Consider the following 21,470-nt stretch of genomic DNA (forward strand, 5'->3'; position numbering starts at 1 on the left):
GCAAAGGTAACACGCATTACAGTACAATCTATCTGTTTTTATTAGTAACAGCTTGTTAAACATCTAAAACACATTTACGCAGTAGATCCCCCAGTGTTTGCTTTTGTCCGTAACTAACCTTTAAACCTTCCCGTGTCCTATTCATCCCGAACCCTGTGTTTTTTTTAAAAACCCTACCACTTTTCCCACAAATTCTCTACTTTATCAAAAATATATCTTCCATCTGAGATTGAGTCCACCAGCCGGCAGGCGATCATGATCATCATCGTCAAGTCCTTTCTATATCAACATGCTTGTCCTGCTTCAGATTGATCTACTAACAACCTGCCCTATCTCGCTACTGTTTTTTGTGTGGATGATTTACGGTCAATAACCCGGTGATGAAGATTGACTAGGGAGCGTTTGTTGTGTTTTTCAAATCCATGCCGTTTCATTCTGTGGTCCATTCCTGGCGCATCTGCGTCCATTTTTTTACTGGACGGAAAGATCGCTCTTTGCAATTGCTGCTGTTGTCAGATTTAATGATTTATTTTTTGTGAACAGGAACAGGATATCTAATAATACATCTAAGAACAGGTGCTTAATGTGCAGCGGGAGGAAAACGTGGTCCCGCGGGGTTTAAGTCCGGCGGAACCACAAAATGACACTTCTGATGCTACTTGTGGCAACTTAAACGATAGTACAAGCAAGCCATTTAAAAATCCTCATCCATTTTTTCATGTTTGATCAGCTTATTGTAGCAGGTAGGTTTTGCCTTTGTCCTTTTCTCCTTCCCCTAATAACACTCTAAATTAATGTTCTTCCTTTATACACACACACAAAAACACACGTACATTAAAATATTTATAGAGCTTTGCCATCGGTGCTCTACTGGAAAACGGCTGCCCGCTGTTGGAACTGTTGTCGTCGCAGGATACGCTCTTCCTCCATGCGGCGGCGTTCCTCCTGCTCCTGCCGGATCTCGTCGTGGAACTTGTTCGTTCGTAGCTGCTGTTCGATCTTGGCCTCGAAGAAGTTCTTCGCTCCCCCGACACCGACCTCATCGACGTTGATCTCCGTCAGGCGGGCTAGCTGGCCGAGTCCGGAGTCGGAAATGAGCTCACCGGCACGTGCTTTGCTGCAGGGGATAGAGAGAGATAAAGCAAATGATGAGCAATCTTCGTTCAAAGTGCCTGATCTTGTCTAGGTCTTTTGAAGCTCTTCGTCTAGCAAGAATTCTCGAAGTTGTCGTAATGACCGTTTCGTCCAAACAGTTTCGTAGTAGAGGAAGTTTTCTTTAGCAAGATTCTCGTCGAAAAGGGCCTCATTTACTATTAGAACAAGCAGACGAAAGGGCCTCAACTATCAAGAGACCTCGTAATCGAAGAGTCTTCACTATTGAAATCCCAGCTACCTTGTTGTAGAAGAAGTCCGATGCCAGTTGTCTACCAAGAGATCTCGACATCTGAAGAGCCTCTTCATTGAGAGATTCTTACATCTATCAAGAGACCTGTAGATCTCAAAGAGCCTCACTAACTATTGGAAATCTAAGTCGAAGGGGTATCTTTTATTAAGAAGTGTGCGCTGTCCAGAGACATCGTCATCTGAATGGACCACATCTAACAACACCTCAACTGCCACGAGCTCTCGTCAAGAGGTCTCTTCGGTTATTTGGCATCGTAGTACTAGCGATCTCCTAACCGAAAATTCCTCATCCTCACCTTTTCACCTAGTCATATCTGCAACTTACGCTCTAGCTAAAAGCTAAAAGAGACCTCGTAGTCCAAGAGTCCTCGTCGTCCAAGCTTCACCTACCAATAGACCTTGTAATCGCGAGGGACTTTTTTGTCCAGCTTCTCCTTATCGTTTTATAGTAAATTTTTTTCCAACAGTCATGCTCAGAGTCACTCCCGTCTCAGTTTTCCTGAAGTCTTGATAGGCCATTTCTAAGGTGAATATTGGCGCGTGTAGGTGTACGAAGCTGTCCATCAATTACTTACCGGTAGATGAGCAAAAACTCGCGGAACGAAATCTTGCCATCCTTGTCTTCGTCCACCTCCGCGATCATACCCTTCAGGCCGAGATGGGTCTGCGGTGCGCCCAGCTTTTCCATCATAATCTTCAGCTCGGCCAGATCCAGATATCCATCGTTGCCGACATCGTACCTAGAGGAAGACGGGGGCAAACAAACAAGGACACCAGGTTAGTTGTTTCTTTTTTTTTCCACATTCAACACGGCCCCAACGTATGTCTTCGCTGTGGACGAGATTTGAATATAAATCGGGCAGTCATCGTCCAGCGCCATGCTTTATGGACGACAATGTCCGCACGATATCACTTTACTGCCGTCCCATACCGTGGCGACCCAAACCGCTTGGAGTTCGTTAAGACTGCATCAATAAACACACACATGTGTGTGTGTGCGATAGAATGTCACCGTGGAATTTCCATTTTTTGTTTTGCGTGAAGAAATTCTTCGCGCGCTCCAGCCGCGGCGCAGGTTCGGGGCACATTTATCGCTGGCTTGGTGTGTTGAAATACAACACAAGTGTTTATTGTGAGGCGTGTGCCCTAATCGTGCCGCAAAAAAATAAATACCGGTCACACTCACGCACAGAGCGTGTCACCTGCTGTTTGTTTATTCGTGGTGGTGGTGCTGGGTGTGAAAAACAAATCTGCTAACTGAAGCAAAAGCGTGCATCGATCGTGGACCGTGGCCATTCAACCGAGCCCGGGCGTCATGAGCTCGTGAATGAGCCGTAAATCCTGTCCCAGGGCTTTGGTATTTACCGGAGCTTTTACCACCTTTTGCCTGCCTCTTTTGTATCATCCGGCTGACTCATACAGCTCGCGCGACAATCGGTGAAGTAACCTTGCCTGGCGGGAATTGTAGAGGAAGGTGACGTAACGCTTTTTCTCGCTCCCTTGCACCTTACGTCCACTGCCAACCTGTTGTTATGTGATCTAAACTTCTAAAGGAATTCCCATCCCCGGGGAGATCCATATCGCCCAGAGTATCTCCAATGCACCTCTGGACATCGTCAGGCCACAATCAGAAACCTGTTCCCCAAATTTTAATGGCACCCAAACGTTTTGCCGATCAGAATCGTTCGGTTTAATTGGACAGAACATAATCTAAATTAAACGCGTAGAACTCCAACTGGCAGCGTGGAAGAGGGGGGGACCTTGACTAATCTCCGAATGGGGAACCTCTTAATGTTTGGCTCGTTATGTTGATTTCGTTGTGTCGCTATGATTATGTGCTATGCCCCCCCCCCCCCTCCCCATCCTCTCCCTAACGGACGGAACTATGGATGAACAACTTCCGACATTGTTCCGAACGGTGGGGTGATGGACGCACCACCGAGTGCGTCTACCGTGCGCAGTTCCTTCCCTGCGAACGCTTTACGGTTGGTCACCGTTTTGTGACATTCTGCTGCTGCTGCTGTCCCCGTACGACCGATTACCGGAAGTAGCATTATCGCTGTCGATATTGTTGCTGAATGCACTTTTGCCTTACAAGAAATGAAATGCGTTGTTTGTTTGTTTGACGAATGTAAGGTTGGAGATGAGTGTTCTAAGGAGGAACTTATATTTGTCAAGTCGTTTAACAGGTGACGAAATCAGTGGATGAATCATTCCAAACAGGTAGCCATCTTGAAACTTGTCTTTATAACTGTGCTCGAGGACGTTAGTAAGCAGCCGCGTTTAAGTGTCAGGTGATCGGATGGAGTCATACGGTTTAAGAATAGATAGCGTTGCTCAATTCTCTGTCTTTCGTTTATGATTGTGGATGTAGCGAATTCCGAACACCGCGGTTTACCTCCCGAATTGGCACTTTCTGTTGGTGTGTTCTACATCGGCTACTTTTACTCAATCAGGTTGAGATATAGGTTATAATTGATAGGGTTGTCATATCGTCATAGGTATCTGCTAGAGAGATGGGTCATACGACTCTTTTCACGGATCGACCCGGAGTCGAGCTCGTCCCTCGAAGAACTTCAAATTCGGATACGGCATGTTCGGGTCGACCTATCCATCACTTGTTATATGCTCCTAGAAGATGAAAGAGGAAGATGAAGCCAGATAAGGCCAGATGAAGGGGGAAGAAGAACTTCCTAGGCTCCTTTCTAAAATGCATTTAGACCTTCGTCTGAGGTATAGCAATTATAATCACTCGATGTGTAGAAACTGGAATCAAGCTGTAATAGCGCTATTATTGATCCAGATAAATGGAGATTATTCCTCATTAAGCTTCATAATTTATAGACAGTTCCCAGAAGGCATCCACGATGGTGCTGCTGTAGAGAAGAAAAAGATTTCAATTAAATCCTTGTCCAAACTTCTCTAGTGCTCCGTAACTGTCACAGTTTATCAGCAAGTTAGGATCCCTAGTCTCGTTTCTCTAGAATCTTCCAATTTTCATCTAATTATGAGAGATGATCATGAGATAATCATGAACCAGTGATGTTCAATGTCAGCTCTAGGAAGCTTCAGGCAGCCCGATGGTGAGCCGGTCTTCAAACGACGGGAGCAGAGATCAAATCCCATCTGGACCGTCACCTCCGTAGTGAGAACTGTCTATCTATCTGAGTTTAGTAAGCCAGAAATGGCAGTCTTGATCTAATAACAGGACAAGAAGAGAGCGTCTAGGAAATTGTTAAAACGTTCATCAACTTGAAGCACCTCTACTATAATCATTCCTGAAGAGATGCTATTGCTATTTTCACTACCACTGGGGTGGGACTTATGAGACATCAGTTCTTATGAGCTCCACTAGCGAAATTGGTTATCCGCGGGTGATGAAGTTGGGACCCGATCCCTTTCCAACTTCCCACGATGCTCAATCACCCGAAGACGCTCGACCCCTCACGCTTGACTTCCGATTCCCAAAAAAGAAAAAGAAAAAGCCTCTTTAAACCTCCGCACTAACTGTCCTCACCATTCGATTGACCAGGCCGCAGTTTACCCTCGAATCGATGCTAGATGGAAATTCGTGGCTCTCACGCACGAATTTATTGCTCAATTTAACGGTCACACATACGACGCTCCGACCTGTGATCCGCATCCGATTAAACGACCGATCGAAAATACGCGCATTTGTATGGTGGTATTGAAGCCAATTTCGAATTCGATTTCAACGGCCCACCACCATGCTCGTGGGACGGGTGATGCGCTAAAAACCTTCCACAGGAGCGAATAATACCACGCCACTTTCACGACCAACCGATGGATGGATGGACGATGGGAAGACAAATCTTTACGCAACGCATCCGACGATCGGCCGGGAATCGTTCGTATTAGAGTCACATACATAGATGCATTCGACCAGCGCGACGCCATGACATTAATGCTAAACAACGCACCGCCGGTAACAACATAAGCGGGGGTTTGGTCCCGTCCCGTTCCGGTAAAATTGCAACCCGGGCTAATCGGACCGAAGGAAGCGCAACCCGTTTAAGGTTACGATGGCCGAAACGGTTTCATAATTGGTATGCGCCGTATGGGACAGCGCGTAGGATCGGTGGTGCTGATCGATCGATCGTCCGCACGGTCCAACCGGTCAGGCTTGATGATTGAATAATTGTTCCAGCGGCAAGCAAGAGAGGGAGAGAAAACGGTTTGGCTGGACAATTTGAATACACGGCCACGTGACGGAACGGAAATGAAGAAAGTTTGAAAAGAAAGCAACGGTGAACCCCGAAAGGGACGCTCGCAACTCTGCTGACCGTTGACCGTTGGTCCGTTGTTGGAAGCATTATGGGTAGCAAAGGGACAAAGAAACAAACAGCCGAGGCCCTAAGGCAGTGCGGTCTGCAATTGCTGAAGTGCAGCAGCGGCAGCTGTGTACGTGCTAGCTGCACACGCCGTACTTGCATATCTAATCATGGTCCCCGGTTGGGAAGTGGTGAACCTCCCTCCATGTCCGATAGTGTCCGTCAGCCACCGAGCGACAAGTGAAGTTCTCACATCGTAGTGACAGGAAGCGAGCAAGCAAGCACCGGAGCAAGTCCCAGATCCCACGCCCAAAATGAAGCATCAAAGGCAGCGGCCTTTGGGGAGAAAGGGCTTGGTGGCCCTTCCTTTCCTACTCCCGTGTGTCGCTCGATCGACAGTTTGGAAAGTGCGGCAAATGAAGGTTTTTGTTTTGATGGGTGATAGCGAATCACCCTCACCAGCGGAATGTGCCAAACATCAGGCCGTTACACAATTTGCAAATCTCGGTTTGCTGACGTCGGTTCCTGAGCTCTGGAGGGCGTCTTTTAGATATGTAATCGACCGATCAACTTCCAACCCGTCAGCCAGCAGCAAACGTACACGATCGGTCTTTTCCGTCTGTCTTTCTGTCTCACCACAGCACACAACAACACCAACAGTAGAAGAAATTAAGATTGACTGGCGGGATAGCCGGGTGACACAACCGGTTCAGCGCTGGCTAACCATTCTCAAGCCACAGCAAACGCCTCCCCCGAAGAAGGCGGAACGCGGAAGAAGAAAATCGGTCCGGTTTTCGTATGGACGTTCGTTCGTCGTTCGAATGGTGACCGTTTTTTTTTTAACGGCCAATCCAGCCAAACAGCAAGGATACACACGCCGAATGAGTCATTGCGACAATGAAGTAATAACCATGCCAGACCGTGTTTGATATTGTTTTATGATGTTATCATCAAGAGTCGCGACTCTCCCTATCGCTGCCGCAATTCGCAAGAACAAAGCGAAGGGTTGCCGGCTGCCGGGTAGTAGCTGATTGCGGTTCTTGGTTGGTTGGACCAACCATCGCACCAGGAATCGTTAGGCATCGTTAGGGGTAATGCGTAATGGGGCGATGTGGGATATCACTCCATCGCTTCCTTCTGTTGGAGTACTTTCGACTTGGTACTATGTACGAACTGCACACGTAAGCATACAGTCCCCTTCTTCGGTCGGATGATTCAATCGGCTCCGAGTTCCTTGTTGCAGTTGTTGCCCGACAATTACCCATCAACGTACTACTCGTATGTTTCTGCACTAGGCGCGCGGCTTGCACTAAACTGGTCCTTTCCTCCATTGCTTACGATTCGTGTACGCATTCGTCACCGCAACAACCGTGCACATGATAACGAACCAAAAATGATGGGGGGATGGGGGAGTTTTATAATGCGCCACGTTGATTTGAATATTGAAACTTCCTCCGGCGCTCGCACCGACCGTCCGTCTCTAGCACGCGGACGCAGCTGAAGGTAAACAGCAAACCCGGCTACTATTAATTAGAGGTACCTCGTGGCGAATGTATGAATCATTCGTACCGCCCTTGTAGTTGCTTCAATACGGTTTACGACCGACGTATGATATTGCCGCGGCCTGGTGCCATGACCAGGATTTAAAGCTGGATAAACAAGTGGTGCGAGAGAGAGAAACATATGCGTTGACTAAGCTCGTGTTTCGGGAGAATTCTAACCATTCCCAAAACTCTAATGAACCTCCGCTTTAGGGAGATGATCATCCCCCCCGGGAGGGGGGGGGGGGTTCCTCCGTAGAAATTGGTCGTAAAAATTGTCCCACTGCGAAGATGACGATGTGGTCAACGGTTACGCTTAAACCTCCATAGCATTTACCATTAGCGCTTCCTTCGCTAATGTCGATCGCCACCGTTAAGATCACTAAATCCTCGCACGGTGTATCATCTTTCGATTAAACGAGATGAGATGAGATCCATCTGGCTGCGTAGAGAGTTTGGCAGCAAGCAGTGGAATTTCACTTTCAACGCACACGCTATGGTGGGCATCCATACATTCGTCAGGCGGGAAATTATGCTGTAGCGGCGGATGCTGCCCTCCCAGTGATTTAACCATCTTTTCCCTTTTTGCGATGCGCGTCTGGCGATCTACGGTCGGCTAGTCTGTCTCTGACTAGGTGGCTTAGTAGGTAGTTCAGTAGTTCAGACCTAATGTACATACATTAGTCTCTCTCCCTCTCTTACGCTGGATGATAGATTGAGGTGAGATGATGTTCCCTTTTTTAAGGCTTTTAACTTAGTCTGGTGGTTAGTTTTAGTACATGACCTTCTCTCCACACACACACACGAATTTCTCTTTCCGGTTGATGCACCGCCGTAAGGCCATTGACGGCCTACAATCTGAAGGGTCTATATGGTGCAGTGGTCAGCAAATTAAGGCCGTTTAACCTTAAAGGGTGGACCTATGACGCTTTCAAATATTTATCTTGTACTTATAAGAGGCAATTTCCAGATTGTTAAAAAAGAACATCCAGAAGAGTTTTTTAGTCATAACAGTTTTTTGTTACAATCAACGTTGTAGATGATTTTTTAGCTCAAACCACAATTTAACTTCAAATTCTTGAGAAATTTATCAAATGTATTTCTTATAGGCAACCATTTTATTTAATTAACTGAGGCTATCTTCAGAGTAACTAATTAAGTCCTAAGAATCATACAAATTATTATAGTCCCAGTACTCATAAACGCCTGTGAGACATGGACTCTGTCCAAAACTGACGAAACCCTCTTAGCCGCGTTCGAGAGAAAGATGCTCAGAAGGATTTTAGAGCCCCGTATGTGTGGAATAAAAATGGAGGAGCCGCAACAATGACGAGCTCTACGAGTTGTACGATGATCTCACCAGACTCACCAGGCTCCAGAGGGCTGGTCAAGTCATGAGAATGACACCGCATGACCGTCCACACGGACAGAGGTGGCATGGTAGGCCCAAAATGAGATGGAATAATGACGTTGATGCGCCCGCTAGAACGACCGGAATATAGGATTGGCCGACGAAGGTATCGAGGATTGTTGCAGCAGGGTAAGACCCCGAAGCGGTTGGAGCGCCGGATACGTAATTAAGTATTAATAACACAAAACAAAGTTTGACTGGCCCTAAGATAGTGATAAGTGTTCAAACTCGAACTAAAGTTTGCTTGGCGACTTATGCTCACTTATGTTTGGTTAAGTCATCCGGGGGAAGCACCAAGCAATATGGTACATTGGAATATCTTCGATTTATGTGACTGACACCCCAGAAGATCTCACTTCGGTCATAAGACAAACTGATTTAACTTGATTTAGCCAACGTTTGGTGTTGCTGGTAAGACTTTAATAGGCCAGGTTACGTCATGCAAGCAAACACCAAACAATCAATACCATACAAATGTAGTGTACTGGTGGATGTGTATTGTAACTGCTTCCTGAGCTGCTCATAAGTCACCAATCATGAATTCCCTCTCACTAACGCTATAAGAGCTATTCATGTCGCGAGACCAAACACCAAACAATCAACTTCATTTTAGTTTACTCAGCTCCCGAACATAACACATCCGATTGTCGACCTCTGACGACTAGTGCATTAGCTTCTTCCGTACTCAACCCCGTACCCAGTAGAAATCGATAGTAAAAACCCCCGTACTAACCCCCACACTAGTCCACCCCGACCTACATTTATCACCCCCCTTTAAAGAGTGTGTGTGTGGGAGAGAAAATTCGGCATGGAAGCGATCATTAAATTCACCTTGCTTTATTGCTCACTTTTCTAACCCTCGGTGGAGCGAGCGGTGCAGCGGGTGTAAAACGATGAAAAGCGATCGTGCTATATACCTGGCCCATTCGCAAGCAGGAAGGCAAAAGTGAGCCTCCCAACCAAACAAGGCAACACCGAATGCGTAGCAGATTCGGAGTTAGCATCGGTGGCACACGGGCGGCGGCAACTGCCAGCTTGCCCCGGGTGCGTTACCCGTGTGATGTAATGCGGTGCAGCAATCGATCCGGCCCTCGCGACATAAGCGACAACGGCAGACCAAAAAAAAAAAAAGAAGGCAAACCGCAGTCCAGAATCTCCCGCAAGGTCCCATCGGCGACGCCGCTTTAAATTTAATTAAGTGTGTCCCTTTTGCCCAACAGTGCTGCCGCGGTGGGGCTTCCTGCACTGATTTTCGACTCACGTTTTCACACCTCGAGGTCAATGCTGGTGGCCTTTCGGGTAGTGTATCTAGCAACGAGCAGGGAAATTACACATTGTTCCCCAAAGGTCACAATATTTGATCCCAGCCGACGGTGCCGGTGCTGGAACGGGCACTTGGTGCTGCTGGAAATAAAATCAAACCGTGGTTTTTGCGGTTGGCGCGTTTGCGCAATAAGCCGTATATGCACATATGCATTCATTGGGGGGGGGGGGGGGGGGGATCTCGATCAATGCACAATCGATGCGACTCCTCAATCTGTTAGTTAATCGATTGCGTCTTCAACAACTTGGAACGGACGGGCCCCGGGGTCGAAGAACAGCTTGCCACCGAGTGCTGCCCAAGGCTGCTGATACGGGGCTCCACCGAAGCAGGGGGTATCGGAATGGAATCGAACAAAAACGTTTCAAGTACGTGCTCTAGATACCGTTGCACAAACCAAGACCGAACTTTAATGGAAAATGACCGTATTGATATGTGTTTTTCCACCCCTTTTTTTCTTCAGATTGAGTGCATCAAAGTCATAACACACACAGGCAGCATAGGGGAAGACTTGATGCAATTCTCGAGCGCGCGCGAAACGCGTACGTCTTCAAGCACGAGGGCACCGTGCAATGCACCGTTGCGTTACAGGGACAGACCCTTGAGTCACTTGTATTCCATTATTTCCACCCAAAAGAAAAAAAAAATAATGGCGTAACATAAGCAACCAGAACGAGTGGCCCACGTGGTTCTTTGATATTTGAGCACAGCTCCAGCTGGGACTCGGGATCAAGTTACGTCGCACGCCAAGCCGAGCGCTAGCCGGCCATTTACCTGCTAAAAGCAAACATTTAAACAGTTTGGCCGCCTTCCCTAGACGATCTCTCCATACGAGCGACAGAATGTGACGCATTGTGCGTAATGTTGTTTGCGAGGGATCCATCCCAGCGAGGAGAGTGAGAGTGGCAAGTTATCTATTATCTTCCAACAAACCCATATCTACTACTTGCTGGCTGGAAGGCACACAGGAACACACAGGAACACACAGCGTTGGAAGTTAAATTTAGTTGGCTTCTGGATGATAAAACACCACTACCAGAACGTTCCAGAGCGATCGTGATCGTGAGGTAAAAATACGCTATCCCCCAAGCCGAGCGACCAGAGCGCTAGGCGGCCTTACCCCCTACCTGTCGCGACTTATGTTGCTGCTGGTGCGGCGGTGGATTAATTGTCGCACGATCGCGCAATACACATTTGATGATCGTACCAACGAGCGTACAAGCGGATCGCGGAGGGAGAGTATGTCCAGCGGAGGGAGCGGGTGGTTCTAGATTGGGCTGAAGGTCACCACCATTCTGTGGACGGCACGGTGTGGAAACGAGCCCTTCCCCAAACGAGCGACAAATGGAATGAATTGTCACCGGTTGAGGGTCAGATTTCACCGGAACCATCGATCAGTCGGCTTCCGAGGGGTTTTCTGTTTTGTTTGTGCAAGCTGATCGTGCAGTTGAGGTGCGAAAAGACTCACTCACGGCACCGACCTGTTTGATAGGAAGAAACAACAAACCGAGGCAGTGGCGTTGGTAGGGAAAGCAAAACTATTCCACACATGCTCATGCAACTTCCGTATGATGTATCGTGTGTGATAAGATTGCGATTTCATTAGTGAGATATAGTGGTGGTGGTGGTTATGTAGTGGATGGAGTGATGTGCTAGAGATAAGTATCTTCATTTTGTCACCTTTCAAAATGTCACTTTCGGGAACAGAGTTGGCAGAGTTGTTGCTCTCTATCATAAACCAGTCGGTCAAACAGTATTGTCGGTATAGCTCGTTAGAACTTATGCTCATTAACTTGAGGTTACAGGGTTGAGATAAATAACGAGGAGTTTCTGGACGGAATTAGTGGCAACTTCCAAGCTACTTTCAATGGAAGGAGATCTTCAAGAGTCTCGTGGGTGGCCAAGAAAAAAGTAAATTAATCCAATGCAGTTTAACAGTAATATTAGACGGAAACAACAGGATTTCCCTCACCGATGAGGCCCCCCTGACCGACGACGCCCCGAGCGGCCGCTCCTTCCGCTCCTATGTTGATCCTCCTCTGATCCAATGATACAGCCAATTAAATAATCTGGTAGAGGCACTACTTTGGAGAGGACCAAACGTGTAGCTTCCACTCCTAAAGTAGCTCACGTAATAATAATTACACCAAACAACCTTTGGGCATAAGGCAGCGCAGTCATTTTATGATATTTCTCTTCACTTTTTCTTAAAAGAGGATACAAAATAAGATGCTTAAGTTCTCATAAGACTTTAGGTGAATTTAATTTTTCGAATTGAATATCTTGACCCTTAATCCAGTCAATACAGTAAACCCACGGTGGGTTTGGCCTACGATGCGGATGATTGAGTTTTAATCGAAACTGGTGTCATTTATGATCGGGGAACCCGAACGGATGATCCAGCTGTAAGTAATTTGAGTAAGGGGAAGCCTTTAATGGCAGGTCAAGCAAGACCTCTTGGGGTTTATTTTCAATTCAATTTTGAGTGGAGTGGAAGTGGACCAAGTGGAGACATTTTCTAACATTCGTGGCCCATCAAATATGCTGAAAAGACCTAATCAATCTCTTTGGATTAAGAGCCTTACTTTTTATGCTCAAGAGAAGGCATGGCAGGACCCTTAAATGCTGCTGCTTTAATATGAAATGCCAGTCGTTCTATATTTGAAAATTTTAATTAAATTTCCCTGAAACTCAGCTTGAGAATTTGAAACAGGGTTGAGAAAATTTGCAAATCGCCCAACCCCTAAAGAATATTCTGAAGAAGTCCTAACAGACTTGATTGACTTATTGGTCTTTAAGGACAATTTAATTCGGAAGCTCCAAATAACGCTTAAATGCGTTCTGCATGACCTCAACTTGAATGCAAAGAGCCAAACATTGAAACCGATTACAACATCGCATCAATTACATCTTGTTTTCCCATCTTCATCACACACCAGCATAAAATATGTAGGTGAGAGATTATGATGCTTCCCCAAATGCAGCTCATCGCCTAAATCTTGCATCTCTATTGGCCACACACACGGAAAACCCGCTGCTTTAAAGGCCCAGCAGCCACACCAGCCATGCGCCAGTTCGGTGTGGGATCGGTTTGCAAAATGTAGGTTAATTTTCACATGACATTGTCGGTGGCTCAGACATTGTGATTTCTCTCTCGCCATCGGGAGCTAAAACCCCCACCCCATTCCCGAGCCCTGTCTGTCACATTGTGTGCGTTGGCGCAACCACACATGTGTCGTTAACCTTTCCACCGATCTGCATAACAGATGTAAATCGCACAAAGAGAGATTCGTACATGCAGATCGGTCTGTCTGGCTGGCTGGCTGGCATCGCTTATTGACGTTGGGATCAACGAAGGGAGGGTTTGACTAGCATAATCAAACGTTTTCGTTGTTTCCATCGATTCAACTGGAATGACACCACGTGGTGCAGCTGTTGGGGGGAGGCTGCTGGGTGCTTTGAACTGTGACACTGGCAAGGTAAAACAGCTCCTACAGAATCGAGGCGATTATTGGTACGTGAAGGAAATGCGAGATGAAAACAAAAACAATAATCTCGCTTCCAGGGGCCACCACGCTGATGCACATGCGGCCATTCGTCGTCATTATCATCAGTGTCCATCGTTGTAGGATCTGTGTCCGGTGGTGTATTTTGGCGTTGCTTTTGCTCGTCCGTTCGTCGATTGCAGTTTGTCCGAGAGCGAAATCAATTCGCCCTGGGCACCGGACCAGGGCCTTTGTTGTGCTGCTCTCGTTTTTTGTTTTGTTTTGCGCACCCCGAAATGCATCGGAATGCATCCTTTTCGCTCGCGAGAACTGCCCGCCGAGGTTGGTATCGGAGCCTAAAAACCAGTTCCTACGTTCTAAGCAGCACAGCATCCACCGTGAAGAAGGTGGTCGATTCGTACCCAGGAGATGACCTCTGCACACACACATGTGTTGTGCGGGCCATGAACCTTTTACATCCATCCGGCCTCTCGCTCGCTCCCTCTTTCGCGCACGCATGTTCGGTTCCTTTCGCTCTCAATACTCACTTGGTGAAGGTGGCCTGGTAGTCCTTGATTTCCTTCCGCGAGAACTCGTGAAACTCGGTGTAGATGTTGACCACTTTGAACGTGGGCTTTACCGCCTGCCCATTGTCCAGCGCTTCGTTGATCTGCTGGCGGCGGTTCAGGATGGACGATAGTTCCGCATCGGCTGACATGGTCGAGGCTGCTTTCTTACAAAAGCTTCACACACCGCAAGGACAACTCAAGAGCACAAACGGTTGACAACGGTTGACCAAACGCGCAATAATAATGCTATGCTGCCTCAAGGACTCTGCGTCAGAGAACTCCCTGTCGGTTTTTTTATTCTCTAGCGCAATTACGTGTTACAGCAGGTGTTTCTCTTTTTTGTTTTGTCGTAAGCACAACTTTAATATCCTTTTCTTTCGTACGGGAGCTTCACAAACACTTCAGCAATCGACCGAAAACCGACCGAACGACCTGCGACAACACGGTTTTTGTGTGGAAGTAAACGAAGGCGCTTTGCGAACGAACACGCGCGACCGTTTCGGTTGCCCGACGGGAGAGAAATGTACGCGGCGTTCATCGAGTTGTAGTTTCCATGCGAGTTCTCTCCAACCCAGTACTGGATGTGGTACAGTGCGTGAAGTTTTATTAAAACTGCAAGAAATATTTTAAACGTTTGTTGCAGAAAATATAAACAACAATTAATTAACAAAAATATTCCGACAATTTTTCCAGATTTTTTTCTTCTTTCTTTTCTTCTTTGGCTCGTAAGATTTCCAAACGAAATCGTAATTTATTCCTTTTGTGTTCTTAGACTTTTTTGTTTGCTTTTCTGTTTTGATGTCCTATTTATTTTTCTTCTCTTTATTCTTCTTCTTCTACTTCTACATTTTTTTTATTTGAAATTCAACCCCTGTTATCTATTCTTCTTGTTCTCTTCAGGTTTTAAAATAAACCTTCCTTTACTTTTTACAGTTTACTCTTTTTTCTATTCCATTGCTTTTTTTTTCCTTTTTTCATTTCCTTTTGTTTATTTTTCTCTTCTCTTTCTACACTCTATAGCCCCGGAAAAACTTGCTTTACTCTTTCATGTATTTCCGTTTTAGCTTGTTCTCTTAATTTTTTTATTATCTTTCAACTTATGTTAATATTTTATTCTTTTATTTTATTTTAATTTGTTTCTTCTTCTCTTTCATTCTTCTTCTTCTGAACACAGAAAATTTTGCCGTGCCACTTCTCACTTCCATGATTTTAAGTTGTCCCGTAGTTGGATAGTAAATCCTGATAGGATATGCGAACGCTTCGGATGTGACATGATACCATTCCTGATCCATTTCTTTCCATTTTAAACTGCTTGAATTAAATACTTAGGCGCATCTGATAACTTTCTCTGCAAATTAAAGAATTATAAAATGTGAAACTAATTTAAGCAATACGGCCAGGCCGTTCTTTATAAATAAAAAAAGAGAAAATTATTTATCATCTTTCTTTCGAGCTTAAGTATAAACCCTCTCAGTAAGGGTAAACTGTTGTACAATGTCTTTTTAAAATGATTTCTCCGGTTTATATGGCTCATTTCTATGGAGTATTTTATCAAAAACAAAAATATTCAAATTTCTATCTTACAATTCAAATTATTTTGAAGAAATCTAAACAAGTTTACTAGGTACACATTTTGGGTAGAATTTTTTAAAGGATTTCTTCTTAAATGTTCTTTTACTAAAAAACATAGGGGGGAAAACAGAACTGACTATAATGCTGCTACAATACAACTACTACCCCTAGGAGGGTTGAACAAGTGCATGCTGATCATGAACACTTCCATTACCATAGGTGTGAACAGCACGCACTCCATTCGTAACAATATGCGTCTCTTTCATCCCATAACCGCATGAACCACCATCGCCACCAAAGTTGGGAGAGAAAGAGAGTCAACTTTCAAATGCCACTTTAAAATTGAGAGTGAGACTCATTTTAACCGTTTCAATTTAAAAATTCATCATCAAACCGTTTTTTGGAGCTTGTTGTCTTTGGCCTTCTTCGTGCTTTCTTTTCATTCTTTTCGTATTTAGTCGCAGCTGGTGTTGAATTATGTTGAAATTCTCTGATCGGTTCCCGATTGCCTTAACATTTTCCCCTTTTGGAAGTTTTTCTACATTATTTCGGTGGTACTACGTCATTTTTACGCCCCTTCTGAATGAACCACACCGCCGACCGGAGCCCTTCGCGAGTCGGGGGGAGAGGGAAAAGTCGCGAAAAATCGATACATAAATAAAGACACGTGGGCTGAACCTTTCTCGCAACCGCCCGTGCAGCATCCCACTGTCTCGAGAGGATGATGTTGGATGAAATTTGCTATGATTGGGAGCTTCTGCTCAGCACAACCAAGGTCATGCTGGTTGGCCAGAATCCCTCGCCACCCTTATGATATGGAGGGATATGCTGGCGCTATTGTTGGACCATTTAATTTTGGACCCTCCGTTTTCGTAGCATGGAAGATGAGGTCATGTGTCGAAGGTTAATGGAATGGACGGAGATGGTCCACGGTGCGAACTGCAAGAAGCGCTATCAATGGGCAAGTGTTTATTATTACTGGCACGAGCGGAGTTCGCTGGTGGAGACTCGCTTCTTGGGTGAGATCTATTTTTAAAATTTACGGTTAAATGGATGCGTAATAAGAGCAAAAAAACTGGAGTGAGTTAGTTCCATGGTGCGATCCGTTTTACAAGTAGAAACCCTATTCCTGTTATTGTTTAGACGACGGTCATGGTCTTATTTGCGAACGCTAATCGCTTGGTGATAGAACACTCATCTGGAGGACATTTAGTCACGCTTCAATACTCTTTAGATTGTTGTGAAAATCTAATGAATCACAATCAATAACACTTTGGCTATGGTCAATTACTCTTGCGAGTGCTTTGAAACGAATCTGCTGATAAGAGACGATCAGAGCATTTTTTTTATTCCTCAATTAATTTACCAATACTTTCATGCGTTTTGTCCTTACTTAAACTTAAAATCTTTTTTATTCAACATCACATAAGAGTTCCTTTCGCTTTTGGTTGTACAATTTTAATAAGATCAATCGATTTTTGTAGTCGTTTTTCCAGCTCCTGCAGCTCATTCAAAGGGGATCTGTTCCGGGATGTGCACCGGGTCCTTCGTGTCACAATCTCCTTTGTGCAGGATCCGCAAGCGAATCGATTTGCCGTACGAGCTTTCAGCCTTGCACCGGAACAGGCAGGTGTTTGCGTACGTTTCCGAATCGCTTCCACAGACGGGCAGGTAAATCTTCGGACAGGCACACATTCCATTGTAGCTTCTTGCTGCGTTAGTTTCCGGGACGAGTAGAGCCACCGAGGCGACCAGCAGCAGAACAGCAACGCTTAGCACACGCATCTTGAGTCTTGAGTTTTTGAGCACAAACTTTTCCGATTTAGATTCGATCAAAACGATTGTCACACTGCCTGTCGATCGTTAGTGTACGATGGAAAGTCTTCAAGTACTGAATGGTAGGCACTCGATGTAAAGGGGTATTTATTTAAGCCGTTATCGCGCCACCATCCATGTTATCGCGAAAAACCGATAAGTGAACGACATGGCTTTGGTTGGTAGTATTTGACTTGGTGGCCACGCACACCAACACCGTGTGAATCCCCACCTCCATTGGTAGCGAATGCTGTAAACAGTTGGTTTATTGTTACAGCGTGCCTGTTACATGGATTGCACATTTTGATTGATGCAGTTGATAGTACGATAAACCAAAGTTTATCGTTCGCTGCTGGTTCGGTGATAACGAACTTTGGAGCAGATGTCCTTTCAGATAGACGCTTGCGTTCTTTGGCGGATGTGATGATGATGACTCATTGTAAGTGGACAAAGCAATCCTTACAATCAGTATCTCGATAGAGATTATGGGATTGTTGTAGAAAGTACGGCTAGACTCTCGTCTATCAAAAGACCTTGTCGTCCAAGCGTCTCTTATTCCAGGCCACCACTTCTCGAAGGGTCTCGTAGTACAAGGACCCGTGCAGTAACTGGAACCTTACAGGTGCCTAACAAGAACCTTATAGAGTCACGGTCGTCTATGATATTACAGCTGCAATGTAATGATCGATGATTGTAGTGTGATGACGACAGGACACACTCAGGCCTCGTGAACACAATTTCCTGGAAAATTTACATTTGTAATTATTGTGCACAATAGCGTGCATAAAAAAAGTAACAATGAAAAGTTGGTGAAACGTATAAAAGTTTCAAAAAAATAATCCTTTTCAAATATTTGAGACGAAACCGTTAAAGGTTTATATACGCAAGATGTGCTGCGTCCCAAGGCAATCTTGTATTGTATTAATTTCATTATCAAATGAGAAAAGCTCTATCGTGTTTTTGTTAAAATGCACCAACTAATTAATAATTCTGTGGAAAGGGGTTGGCGTAGACGTTCACTTGAAAATAAAAACGTAAAAAAATATAATTCCAATTGGAACAATAAGTGCAACTACAAGAAGAATCCAACTATGCAACATAAACGTTATAGTTGTGGCCCAATGAAAAATATAGCAACGCGGGTTGGTCAATCCGAAGCTCGGTAGGCATTCTGCTTATAAATGGATTTTTGCTTTTTTATTTCTGATTTGTAGTAGGCTTCAATTCAAAGTTTAAATCAGAATTAAAAATTAATCATAAATACGGTGTGGTATTCATCATTTATCCTATTTTTGTGTCGAATTTATATTTCAAATTCAACCGATTTTGTTAAAAATATAAATGAAAAGGTACGCCCACTGTCCGGGCCACGCTTGACAGCTTGGGAAAAAGCACGACCAAATGTCAAACCGGGTCTGATTTCGCTATCTGGGAGCGTCAAACGCGTTCGGGAAGAAAATGTGCAAGAAAAGTAGGTGAAAATTGGTGAAAATTCGGCGTAAAATCTGTTCATCGCGTGTGTAAGTGTGTATGTGCGTTTGTGTGTGTGTGCGCGAATGCGTTCAGTCAGTGCTAAATAAATAGCGAAGATGTCGGTCCAGTACAGTGTTTGCTACCAGCCGTGTAGACAGAGCGAGCGTTGATTGATGTGAATTGATGTAAGTAAAACGGTGAAAATATGGTATCGGGAAAATGCATACAGAAGACGCCAACGCTAACAACAGTGCCGGGCGTCCGTGTGTCGGTCGGTCGGTGGTGATTGAGTGAAAACTGCAATCTGCCAGAGTGTATCCGGGGTGCGTGTGTGTTTTTTTCCGGGTGTGTCCCTGTGTGTTTTTTTGTTACTATCCTTTGGCAATACCAACGATGCAGTTCGTTCCTGGAACGGACGTGCCATAATGTGATGCAATGGTTAGGATGCGAAAAGCGTGTGAGTGTGTGTGCGTGTATGTTTGCATCGTAGCCTACTTGGGGACCTTGGTGAAAATTCGCAACTGTACGTGCATGTGTTCCATATGTGAGCGCGAGGGCGTTTCTCGCAAAAGGGCTAATAGGGCTAGCGGGCGATTTGCTGGAAAAGGGTTTCATTGGTCCGTGTTGTGAAACTGTGCTGTGCGAAAATCACAAGGAAAAAGGTGTATTTGATCCTTTTTTCTGGAAAATCTTCTTTAAAAGTTGCCCCACCGTATTGGGCGGTGCTGACTGGAACCAACTTTACTGCGCCGATGGAAGCTTATAATTAATCACATCGGTGCTTCTGCCAGCTGGAAATGCACTTTTTCCCTCTGCACTTGCTGCACCCAAACTGTCCCGGCCTATTCCTCCCTTGCCCGCGGACCCACGCAAAAGTCCTTCCGCGAATTGTAACAACAAAAGCATCCATCTGTCAAAAGCAGCGGCATTCCCGGAATTATTTGCATTTATCTTTCCCTTGCAAAGAGAGAGAGCATGAGCAACCGATGTGTGGCTAAGTGTGGTGAGAGAAGGAAACGGCCATACACCAAAAAAAAACTACCCCAGTGGCAAGAGGCTGTGTGCGGCAAGAGCGAATTTCCCGTACGGGTACGACCGATCCACCGGAGCTCCACCGGGCAGCAGACGATAAGGGATGCGCATGTGTTTGACTGTGTTTATGCGGCTGTGCGGCGGCGGCGACGACAATATTGGCGTGGCAATAAGGGCCCCAACAGCAGATTTTCCAATCTCGGCAATAGATGTGTGTGTCGAGCGAGAGCTATCGTCTCCGTCCCCCGAGCACAGCATATTAGCGGTCGTTGCGTGTGAGTCATTCGAGGAATTTCCGGAACCTCCGCCTGCTATTACCAGAGCCTGCTGTGTGGGCTAGGATTAGTGGGGGATTTTCTGTGTAAAGAAAATGCATTTTCCCTGTGCTTGCGTTTCGCGGTTGCTATGATGTGCCTGGTTGGAGGTGAAGATTACCATCGTTTCGCGAATGTCCTTCGGCGTGCACAAGCTGTCAGTGTGTTGGTGAAAATGTGTGTGTGTGTGCAGGATTGAGAGGATGTCTTATTCTTGGCCGTGTCGTTAGCAGATTGTGCAGTGCACTGGGTTTGGTGCATATGCAACACCGGCACTACTTACGGGGGACATCTGGAAGTCGCAGCTTGACATATGGCAGAAATCCACAGCCTTATCCGGTCCCCAGTTTCTACAATTCGAAGAACTGCCATTCCCAATCTCATCGGCCGAATGATGATGGGTTGGGCGTTACATAAATTGCATAAAATTGCACGGCTGCTGCAAGTCCAAGGTTGCTGCTGCAACGTGAACCAAACTCTCACCTATGAGAGCCGCCCAGTCGTGGTAGAAAAAGGATGAGGAAGAAAGTGATGCTGCGTCGGTGGGTGTAGGTGTAGCGAAAGGACCAAACCCTAGACTCGAGACGAAGCTGTGCGCAGCCACACGCAGTTGCAGCAGGGCGTATGGTTGGTTGGCAGGGATACTCGGTCAGGATTCCAGCTGATTTCATTTTCCCCGTTTTCTCGGTGCATCGCGGCGACATGTTGATGCGCAATATGTACGTCCCTGGAAACGCGGCGACAACGATAATCAGGGGCTACTTTGCTCTATTTCAAGGCTGCTGAACCAACCATGTACAAATGGGTGAAGTTTCTCGGTGAAGCCGGGAAACAGACATTGAAGAAGCTCGAATATCCAATCAATCATACGCGTTCCTGGGGCCGGGCGAAAGACACTTAGTGGCAGAACAAGCTGCCGGAATGCGAAACCGAAGGAACGTGATTGAGTGCGCTTGTTGTGTGTGCCATGCCGGCTTCTTGCGGTGGTTGCTATGCTTGTTTCCCCCAGTCTGCCTGTAGATGTATCCACAAAAAAACCCTCGAGCCCAGCAGAACGGCCTAGCGTGTTAATGCATTAGCCAAGTGTGGATTATTAATCAGTGTCGTTACCATATGCTATCGCTATTACGATGTCGATGGTCTAGGGGCCGTGTCGCAGCGAAAATCGCGCGCGCGGAAGGAACAAAAGCGGAAAACCGAAGCCGTGCCCCGCAAACGCTCACCCCAGTGGGCCTGATTTG

General features: G+C 45.9%; 3 protein-coding genes across 3 annotated transcripts in view; 1 reads left to right on the top strand and 2 right to left on the bottom strand.

Moving 5' to 3' along the window:
• Positions 1 to 16: 16 nt before the first annotated feature.
• Positions 17 to 14,551, bottom strand: LOC118510680 (EF-hand domain-containing protein D2 homolog). The gene is made up of 3 exons (XM_036052843.1): positions 14,003 to 14,551; positions 1,980 to 2,144; positions 17 to 1,117 (listed from the first exon to the last, which is right to left on the bottom strand). Exons 1-3 carry the CDS (start codon positions 14,170 to 14,172, stop codon positions 868 to 870), a joined length of 585 nt encoding a protein of 194 aa, XP_035908736.1. The 5' UTR covers positions 14,173 to 14,551; the 3' UTR covers positions 17 to 867.
• A 2,322-nt stretch (positions 14,552 to 16,873) lies between these two features.
• On the bottom strand, positions 16,874 to 17,505 carry LOC118510681 (serine protease inhibitor Kazal-type 1-like). Its single transcript, XM_036052844.1, has one exon. It carries the CDS (start codon positions 17,378 to 17,380, stop codon positions 17,102 to 17,104), a length of 279 nt encoding a protein of 92 aa, XP_035908737.1. The 5' UTR covers positions 17,381 to 17,505; the 3' UTR covers positions 16,874 to 17,101.
• A 1,314-nt stretch (positions 17,506 to 18,819) lies between these two features.
• LOC118510682 (fibronectin type-III domain-containing protein 3A) overlaps positions 18,820 to 21,470 on the top strand; it is a 50,195-nt gene continuing 47,544 nt past the window's right edge. The window contains exon 1 of the mRNA XM_036052845.1: positions 18,820 to 19,068. The gene's annotated coding sequence lies outside the window, so the exon portion shown is untranslated. The remainder of the gene's footprint in view (positions 19,069 to 21,470) is intronic.

The sequence above is a fragment of the Anopheles stephensi genome, chromosome 3, assembly GCF_013141755.1.
Source record: "Anopheles stephensi strain Indian chromosome 3, UCI_ANSTEP_V1.0, whole genome shotgun sequence".
NCBI lineage: Eukaryota > Metazoa > Arthropoda > Insecta > Diptera > Culicidae > Anopheles > Anopheles stephensi.